The sequence below is a fragment of the Micrasema longulum genome, unplaced genomic scaffold (genome assembly GCF_059751315.1).
Source record: "Micrasema longulum isolate JH-2025_06_02 unplaced genomic scaffold, ASM5975131v1 h1tg001666l, whole genome shotgun sequence".
In the NCBI taxonomy this organism is placed as follows: Eukaryota; Metazoa; Arthropoda; class Insecta; order Trichoptera; family Brachycentridae; genus Micrasema; species Micrasema longulum.
The window spans coordinates 1-10,494 of NW_028278845.1; the positions used below are offsets into that span (position 1 = coordinate 1).

The 10,494-nt window shown below is 33.2% G+C and overlaps 1 protein-coding gene across 1 annotated transcript; it reads left to right on the plus strand.

Annotated features, from left to right (window-relative positions):
* The first annotated feature begins 6 nt into the window (after positions 1–6).
* On the plus strand, positions 7–5,135 carry LOC148274372 (esterase FE4-like). Its single transcript, XM_088237208.1, has 3 exons — positions 7–104; positions 534–1,831; positions 4,389–5,135. The coding sequence occupies exons 2-3, from the start codon at positions 987–989 to the stop codon at positions 4,609–4,611; spliced, it is 1,068 nt and encodes a 355-aa protein (XP_088093334.1). The 5' UTR covers positions 7–104; positions 534–986; the 3' UTR covers positions 4,612–5,135.
* Positions 5,136–10,494: the final 5,359 nt, after the last annotated feature.

The window sequence follows — 10,494 nt, forward strand, 5'->3', positions numbered from 1 at the left end:
GTATGGTGAGAGGTAAAAGAGTCATTTATGGCAACCTTCTCAAATGCCAGTGTTTTTTAGGTATCCCATACGCTAAAGCACCAATTGGATCTCTTAGATTTCAAGTAAGGATATTATTTATCAGTATTGCATGTTTTTACAAGTTAGGATTACCTACAGAGGCAGAAGTCTATGGAGTTGACGGAAAATATAGGATGGGAATGCCTTGCATTAGAGAAAAAAATATAAGATGAAACATATAATTCATGTGCTTCTGAAAACATTTAAAAATAATTAAATGAATGTCATTAAAAATCTTTTCAATAAAATCTTTAATCCTTGAAGGTTTTTAATGACCACAACTTAAATTAACTTACTCTTTAAGTCTCATTTCGGATATGTTCTCATTGAATGGGAACATTGTTTTACTCTCCAATATAATAGGTTTAGGTTTTAGAGGAGTATGCGAGTCAAGTTTTTGCTTCAGAAATATTCATAATATGGAATATCTTTACTTAATTCAAAATATCAATGGTGGTTTTTTTGAATTGTAGGCTCCACAGCCTCTGGAACCATGGCTCGATGTATTGGATGCTACACAATTTCAAAATGATTGTTTGCAGTTAGATGATATTACAAGAGAGCCATTCGGATCGGAAGATTGTTTGTATTTAAATATATTTACTCCGGATATCGAATCGAAAACCAATCTGCCTGTTTTGATTTCTGTGAATGTTTGGGGCTTTCACCACGGTTCCGCTAAAACAAGTTTCTACCATCCGCAATATTTACTCGCCGAAGGTCTGATAGTTGTAACCTTTAGCTTTCGTTTAGGTCCTTTAGGCTTCCTATCGGCCTGTGAACCTAGAGCTCCCGGTAATGCTGGGCTTAAAGATGTTTTATCTGTTTTGCGGTGGATTAAAACAAATATATCTCAGTTCGGAGGAGACCCGAACAATATTACACTCGCAGGATCGAGCGGAGGTTCTGTCATTGTCAATTATCTAATGTTTTCTAAAGCAGCTAAGGGTTTGTTCCAAAAAGCTATTGCCCAGAGTGGCACTTTCACGAATCCTTGGGCCTTTGCTCCTGACCCCTTAAAAACGACATGTTTAATGGCAAATGTACTGGGATGTAAAAGTACAGAACCTTCGGAAATTGTTGATTTCTTGAAAAATGTTCCAGCTGTAAGTTTAATAACCGCTATCAATGAAATGCAGAAAAGAAATAAAGATCAGTTTTTCATGATTCCCTTTTGCCCATGTCGGGAAACTGAACTTGAAGGACAAGAAGCCTTTTTAACAAAAACTCCGAAACAACTGATCAAATCGAACGAGTTCATGGACATTCCATATCTAACTGGTTTTAACAGAGATGAAGGTTTTTTATTTCTAGTTTGGGAAAAGTTTATAAAGAATGACGAAATCTCTGAAAGTTTGGAGACATTTGCCGCGTGGACTCTTAATTTGGACTACAGATCATTTGCATCTGCGGAAATAGCTAAGAAGGTATCTTCATTTTATTTCAATGGGTCATCTACACCTGACGAATACAGAAAAAAATTTACAGAAGTTTTAACAGACTTTGCCATTGTTGAAAGCTTGAACCGATTTGTAAAAGCCACTGCTGCTAAAAAAAGAATCAGTCCGTATTTCTATTACATGTTCGATTACTTTGGGCCCCATACTGTTATATCAAAGGCTCTACGAAATGAAATGAAGGTTGTATCCCATCAAGATGAGTTAGCATATTTATTTGATTGTTGTTGGAAAGACAAATCCGAAGACACAGACGATTCCATACTAGTAAGGAAGAAAATGATTTCAATGTGGAGTAATTTTATAAAAACTGGGTAAGTATTATCCTTAAGATTCATACATAATGCCTATCCAAAAAACCTGTTAATATATTTGGTCAAAATATAAGACTTTGAAAATACTTTTTTTCTACTTTTTGATGCCCATTGAACTCGAAGACTTGTCAAAGTGCACAGTCATACCTATATTTTATTAGAGGTAAACTAAGCTCACTGACAAAATTTATTAAATTTTAATAGCTTCTGTGTTAAAAGATTTTACTATTTTAGATCATGCATCAATGAGTATTTTTTTACCACGAAACTTTATACTTCTTAAAAAATACCTATTTTGGTATTAGATATTTTTATTCAGTTTAATTAGAAATCTAAATTTAAATATGTTTTTTTATTAAAACTTCGATTGATTGTGCGGTTATTTAAAAGTTCATATCGAGCCATGATTGCCAAAATATCGCAACTGAATTTTTTTTTTACAAAAGAACACTTATTTCTTTCAATTAACTACTTTGAGAATCAGACTCTTTTAATTATTTATAAGTGACAGACCGAAACAAGATTTTCAGCTGAAACGGAACCGAATTTTGGCTTCTGTTCTAGTTTTGGCCAAAATTTAATCTGAAACTTATTTAAATAAGTTTAAGTCACTTTAAAATGCCCAAAATTAGGCGTTTTCATTGTTAAACTTTAAGAGTGTATTAAAATAAGTATAAAATAAAACACAATTAAATAAACGGCATAAGTTTAATAAGTAAATTTGTTTATTTTCAGCGCTTTTTGGTTCGTTTTTATGTTACACATATAGCTTGTATGTAACAGTTATTCAATGTACGCTATAGGAACTTTAATTTATTAACTGTAAAGGAATTACAAAAATTTAAATATGAAAAATCTTAGGACTCACGAGAACTTACGAGTCGCAAGCCATAATGCACCCGAGTACAGCCGTATGTAATCCGAAACACCCCGATCGCAGGTTTTGGCTGAGCCGAAGTTTCAGCCGATTTTTGGCAGAAACCGAAATCACGGTCGAAACTCATTTTATCGGCCGAAACTTCAGTCGGTCACTACTATTTATTTTATTGATATCAATAAAATTAATATTTGAAAGAAAATTTGATTTTCAAAGTATATTCCTTAATTAAGAAGAAAAAATATTCTCCCGAATAAAGTATCTATTTGGTCAATTAGTTCTTTCTTGTCTTTTTTTGACGATGCAATAAGTGCGGTGTCATCAGCATATCCAAGATTGGACAACTTCATTCCTCCAATTGTGAAACCTCTTGTCCAGCCGTCAAGCGCCTTCTGGATGATATATCCATCATATATATTAAACAAGGCTGGAGACAAAATGCAATCCTGTCCTAACACCTTTTCGTACTGGGAAGTTATCCGATAGTTCATTGTTAAAATTCACTATTGCCGAACTTTTATTGTAAAGTAGTTTTATCAGGTAGATAAGGTGTGCTGGTATCCCCATCTCATTGAGGACAATCCGTAATTTGCTCCAATTCACACAGTCAAAAGCTTTTTTATGATCAATCAAACAGAGAGACACAGGTTTGTTGATTTCTCTGCTTTTTTTCAATCATTTGCCTGACATTAAAAATCTGCTCACGCGTAACCTTTCCATTAACAAAACCTGTTTGCTCCTGTGAGATTTGCCAATCAAGGAAGCAATGCAGTAGAGTTTTCCTCGCATGCGAGGTGAGTGCATCATCCCATAGTTGTCGCATTTGGCCGTTGAACCCTTTTTGTGTAGTGGGACAAAAACAGATTCTGTCTAGTTTTTTGGCCATGTTGTATGTATTGCCTGGTAACTTTGGTCTCCTAAATGTATAATAAATTTAGCTGGTATTCCGCCTGATACGGATGCATTATTTAACTTGAGATAATTAATGGCATTTTCCACTTCACTTCGAAATATTGGGCTCTAGCTCTTGATCAGAGTTTGAATCTACCGTATATCCAGGGTCATTGTAAAGATTTGAATGATAATATTTCCATCTTTATTTAATGCAAGGGAGATTTCATTTAGGCATTTACCATTCTTATCTTTTATGGTCCACGTTCTGCACTCGCGGTAACTAGTCCAGATTCTGATTTCTTAAAACAGGTCTCTGTTCTTCCGGATGCTCTTGTAGTTTATTGCAAATTTCGAATTAGATAAACAAATTACAACAGGGATGGAGAATACCTTAAAAAGGGAATATGGAAGTCTAGGTATTTAAAATCAACAAATGGAAGAATTTAAGAAATATGGATGTTCTAACATAGGCAAAATGGTGAATGTTACACAGTGTATAAAGTGACCACTTAAACCAGCCAATGATAGGTCTTAAGCCCTGAAAAATGCCTAGACTTCCATATTCCCTTCTTTAAGGTATTCTGCATCCCTATTGTAATTTGTTCGTCTTAATGACTCCCGTGGATTGAAATCCAGTCTTTTGTCTACAAACATGTGGACAAACTCAAATATTGTAGTCAAATTAGATAGTTGCTAGCTCCAATATATTTTTTTAGAAACTTACTTTGGTAGTACAAAGATCTAACTGGTGTTCTATTGTAGTCTTATAATTTATTATATTTTCAGAAATCCCACGCCTTGCAAAGATGACATATTGACCATCAAATGGGAGCCAGTAACTGACCCAAGAGAACTAAATTATCTTAAGATCGGCAGGGAACTATCCATGGAGAAAAATCCTTTTGAACAAAGAATGAAGTTTTGGGAATCTATCTGCGATGACGTGAAGGCATCGAGAGGACAGAAGTTCATTAGTAAAGGAACTAATTTAGGAAACATTATCATATGATGTTGTCACCGATTATAGGTTTTAATCGAAGATCTGCATCACCCATATGTTTTACATAAATTTATATTATGATGCTCTCATGAAAAATATTTCATAGCAAATGAACTAATTTAGAAAATATTATCAAATGAACTAATTTAGAAAATATTATCAAATGATATTGTCACCGTTATTTAGTGTGTAATCGGAGATCTGCATTAACCATATTTTTTATGAACGTTTACATTATGATGCTCCCATGAAAAATATTACATGTATTTTAACTTAAGGGTGAGTAGACCACTTGTGGGAACTTAAATTTGGTCAAAATAGCTCTTAAATACTAACGTACACATTCGCACACGTTGGCATTGAGGGTCACCCAAATTATACCTGGAAAACAAATTGTTAGGTAAAACTCGTAACGACATTGGTTTCTGATAATATACATACATACTCAGAGTAATTTATTTATTTATTACATATACGGCCTAAGCCAATTACAACAGTTGCATGAGTAAATATATTTTATTTATTTATACTTTTACATTGTTAGTATTATTTTTTTTATACAGAATAATGTTCCCTCACTGGGGTGTGCCGTGCCGAAGGAAACATTTTACAAAAAGTGATATATGCCTTAAATTAGTTATTTAACAAAGTCACAATAATTATTATTTAAAAAAAAAAAAATTGATCAAATTAACCTAATTATCATTAACATAATAAGCAATATAAACTAAAACAATCATAAAAAACATAACCAATTTAAATAGACCAAATTTCATTAACAGTACACACATTTTACCTATTTGGCTTGATCCACTCACCGATCCGTGTGCAACCCACCTCCACTATCCATTTCTTAATAGCAATTTTATATTGTGAGTACTTACTAATTGTCCTTATGGATAATGGAAGTAGATTGTACACTTTAACCGAGTAATTGGCCAATCCTCTTTGACCGAAGGTTGCATTAATTTTTATTTTTTTTGCAGCATCAGGGTGGAGTATCTAGTAACTCTTGTGTTTGTGATAGAAGTTATGGAAGGTAGAGAATAATGGTTGTGTGTGTATAGTAACAGAGCTTTTACTTAAAGTTGTTTTATAGATTTTACATTAAGATTTTAGAATATACCGATGCAGCTAGTTCTGATTGGGACTCTTAAGATAATTTTTATTAAAGCTTTTTGTGCAATTATTATTTGTTTGACCAGTGTGTCATTTGCACATCCCCATCCAATTATTCCATATTCCAAAACTGATTGAGTTATTGCGTAATATATTTTTACAAGTTCTTTTAGGCTAATTATATTTCTTATAGTTTTAAAAAAGTAAATTTGTTTTTAATATGTTCGATTTGATTAGTCCATCTTAAATTCCTATCTTTATAAATGCCTAAATATTTAATTGAATCTACTCTGTCTAACGATTTACAAATACATTTAATATTTGGAATTTGGTTATTGTAATTACAGCTGTGAATAGTTAAGGAAATATTTGGATTATATATATATAGTTTTATTATTAATTTTAAATCTAATGTATTTTGTTTTCGAGTGATTTAGTGTTAGATAATTTGTGTCTAACCATTTTTTTTACTAAGTTTAAGTCGTTTTCAGCCTTTCCAAATATAATATCCCATGAGCTTCCTTGAAATAGTAGCACAGTATCATCAGCGAAACTAATTATAGAGCCTTTTATAGATAAATTGCAAAGATCATTTATATAGATAAGAAACAAAATTGGTCCAAGTATGCTTTCTTGAGGGACGCCAAGTGAAATTTCGGTTTCGTCACTAGATTTATTATTAATCTTTACTATTTGCTTTCTGTTTTTCATGTAACTTTGGAGCAGTTCCAATTCCTTATTAAGGATTCCTATATTCCTAAGTTTTTCAAAAAGTATGTCGTGTTTAATAATATCGAAGACTTTGCATAAATCGAGGAAAATACCTATACATTTTTCTCCTTTGTCAAGATTATCATTTATGTAGCTCGTTATTTTGGCTATTGCATCTGATGTTCCTGTGTTTTCTCTGAAGCTGAGAAACTGAACAAAAAGAACATAAAAGTATTGAGTAAAGACGAACAAGGGCAATAATGGTTTACAATATATGCCCTATATAAATTATATTCACATATTTTTATGTTTTGGCTAGAGCTACTGCAAGTACTTTAAATGTGATTGAAATATTACATTTAAGCATTTTTCATGCCATTCCCCCTTAAAAATATGTGGTAGGGGTTTACATGGGACTTGTGAGACAAATGATTAATTTAATTTATATACTTTAAGATTAGTGGTTTAGAATTCCCCTTTTGCACACATTTGTGTAGGTTTATTTTACCTTACCCCAAAAATGTTGTTTTTAATGGATGGTGGCACTTAAAGTTTATTTATAAGAACCAGAATTTCAATATTTGTTGGCTTTCCTTAAAACACAACATCATAGCTCTGGCAATAACTAGTGGTGTTAATATTCTCATTGTGATACTTAAATTATTCCTTCAATCCGTACAAGGCTTCATACATAGTGTCGGCCTAACTTGTAAAACTCATAAGTCCTAAACTTACTTTTATTTATTTATTTATTTATTGTGGATGACTTATATAGCGCCATTTTCGTAATAAAATACCTCAAGGGTGCTTTACATGGTGATTCTATTGTTAAGTTAATTTAATTGAAGCTTTTAAATTTGTAATTTAATTAAAATAATTTATTTTGTTGTCACGTGCTACGGATTTATTCAAATGATTTAGAGAACAAGTGGGTCTTAAGTTTTTTCCGAAACATCACTTCACTTTCACAGCCTCGCACCTCTGCTAGGAGAGCATTCCATGCCATAGGGCCTGCGACCGCAAATGCGCGTTCACCAAATTTAGTGCGCTGTTTGCGTAGAGGTATAATAACTTTTCCTCTCGCCGTAGACGTAGCTGATGTAAGCGTGAGACGCCTGTCAGCTAGTTCATCTGGAATGCATAGTTCCCTTAGATATTCCGGAGCCGAGTTGAGCAGTGACTTATACATGAGCCAACAGAGTTTGTACTCGACCCTCTGTGGAAAACGTAGCCAGTGTAGTTCCCGAAGTAGTGGAGTGATATGACTGAACTTAGAGATTCCGAAAATAAGTCTCGCTGCGGCATTCAATACAGATTGTAGGCGAGTCATTTTGTTCATTGGTAGACCTGCATAGATACCATTACAATAATCGATTCTAGACACTACAAACGCATTTATTAATTGACGGGCGGCATCAACCGGCAAATTTTTGAGTATGCATTTGATTTTTCTCAGCTGGTAGAAGCATGAACTTATCGTTCTACTAATTTGAGCGTCAAGAGATAGGTCAGAATTGAGTAAAACTCCCAGTAGTTTAACGGTGGGTAAAGCGGTACTCCCTACATTAGGTAGAGCCGTATCCTGGATGAAATTCTGTCGTCTGGCTGAAGCGACCCATAGTTGTTCAGTTTTTGATGGGTTTAATGTTAAGTCTGTTTTTAGCCATCCAGTTTCCTATTTTCTTGATGCATCCATCAATTAAATTGACAAGCACACTTCTCTCGCCTGGTTTGCAATAAAAATAAATCTGCGTATCATCTGCATAGCAGTGCGACCACAATCCACATTCTTTGATAATGTTCTCTATATCTTTAGTGTAAAGGAGATAGAGAAGTGGTCCGAGTACTGACCCTTGAGGCACTCCTGTAGACACCCGAAACCCTGGAACACGACTGCATATTCTCTTTTATTAAGATATGAACTGAACCACATATGTGCCTGATCACGGATACCATAAGTTTTCTCCAGACGTTCAAGCAAAATATTATGGTCTACAGTATCAAATGCAGCACTCATGTCCAGAAGAGCCATCAACACCAGATTACCAGAGTCCACCGACGTTATAATGTCGGACAGTACTCTTATCACTCCCGTCTCCGTGGAATGAGAACGTCGGTATGCCGATTGCCTTACCGAAAATAAAGAATTCCGCTCGATATAGTTAACGAGCCTGTGAGAAACAATTTTTTCTAGTATTTTTGATACGATGGGAAGATTTGAAATAGGGCAAAAACTGGAAAGATCTTCCACATCTAGTTGTGAATTTTTTAAAAGTGGAGTTACATTTGCTTTTTTTATGGCTCTCGGAACAATGCTGCGCTCCATGGATGTATTAAATAAATCTGTTAAAAATGGAGCTAATACGTTAATGCATTTTTTCAAGTTCAGTAGCAAATGGTAGTGAAGTTTTATTTATAATTTATTTGAATAAAATGCCAAAATATCAATCCATTTGTAGACTTACAAGTTTTACAAGTTAGGGTGACAATATGCAATGCGTATACACACGGCCCTTGACTTTCGCACATTTCTAAAAATTATGTTTTTTACAAGTTTTTATTGATAATGCAAAAATTGTTTGCTTCCATGCAGTTGCTCCAACGATCAAATAGTGATAGCTACGTTTAAACGATATTATATGAGGAAAATAATGAATCAGGTCAAGGAGACAGACAGGGAAGGTGTTCCTACATTAAGAGAGTTTTGGAAGAACTATGTTATATGGAACGCATTAACCAATATTGGAGACTTATGGGCTAAAATAAAAGAGTCAACAATGAAAGCTTCCTGGAAACAACTGAGCCTGCAAATGATGAGTGACTTTTTAAATTCTGAAGAAACTCTGGAAACTATCACAGATGAATCTTGGACATCAACAATGACAATGTTGGCGAGTTGATTGAATTGAACTCAGTACTTCTGTCAAATGGATACTTAATTGAGCAACAACTGATAAATGAAATACACAATGAAAGTGAGGATGAAGAAGCTGATAAAATCGTTGAGACTTTGACAATCCTTGATCTTGGAAGTTTTTTTTAGTATTATGGAAGAATGTAATCCCAATAGGGAACATAATTATATCACAAGTACATAGAGCGATTGAGAAAGACACAGCATGTTATAGAACCATGTATATTGATAAATAAATATTTTAAAATAGACGTTTTTTTACATCCCAAGGGATGTCGAGACTTTCAAATATTCAACATTCACACAAATTTTTGGAAACCAATTACGTGCGAAAGTCGAAGGCCCATTGTATTAATTTTTAAGTCATTAGGAATCATTACACATAAGTAATATGTAGTTAGCATTGGATTGTTTTGAATGTGGACTTTAAAGTTGATGATAATAGTATAAAAAAAGGGCCGGATCATAATTTTAATAAAAATGTACTTTTTACCTTTATAAGATTTTTAAAGTTTTGTTTGTGTTGGAAATTATATTTTTTCAAACTGTTTTTTTTATTTTGACATAAAATTTTACCTATATGCTTGTGAAATCAGGTGTAATCCTGATTGTAAATTATACAATATGTAGTCCAGTTACATTTTGGATGTCTAATTTCTTAGGCACAAAACTAAGTTAACTACAGGCTTCAAATCAAACAATATTATGAGTAAACAAAAAAATTATATGTACTTAAAAGCGAATACATATTTATTTAAAAGAAGATGAAAGAAAACTTGCTGATTTTCGCTCTGAGAATTCATTCTGAAATAAATTACCACTAATTAAATTTATTATCATTTGATAATCGTAACATTTGCAGTGCTGGGAAATGTTAAAAATTGGGCTTACACACGTCCGTATGTCCACACTACAAACACAGCAGGTAAATTTTATTATCAGATAGTGAGACATCGAATCTTATAATTGCTTATTTCATCTATTGAATTATCACTTATTTAAGTTGGGATGAAATGAAATTCAACGGTGAAGAAAAAGAAAATTTATTAAAGAACTTCTACAGAGAACATCATCATTGTATAACATGGTTACATTTAAAAATACAGTAAAAAAATAATGATTTACTGTTCTAATCACAGTCAGCTTTT

Bases quoted from the DNA above. Each gene is read 5' to 3' on its own strand.
- LOC148274372 (XM_088237208.1), top strand. From the start codon at position 987: ATGTTTTCTAAAGCAGCTAAGGGTTTGTTCCAAAAAGCTATTGCCCAG. The intron at 1,832-4,388 runs GTAAGTATTATC...TTATATTTTCAG, and splicing joins AGTAATTTTATAAAAACTGG to AAATCCCACGCCTTGCAAAG.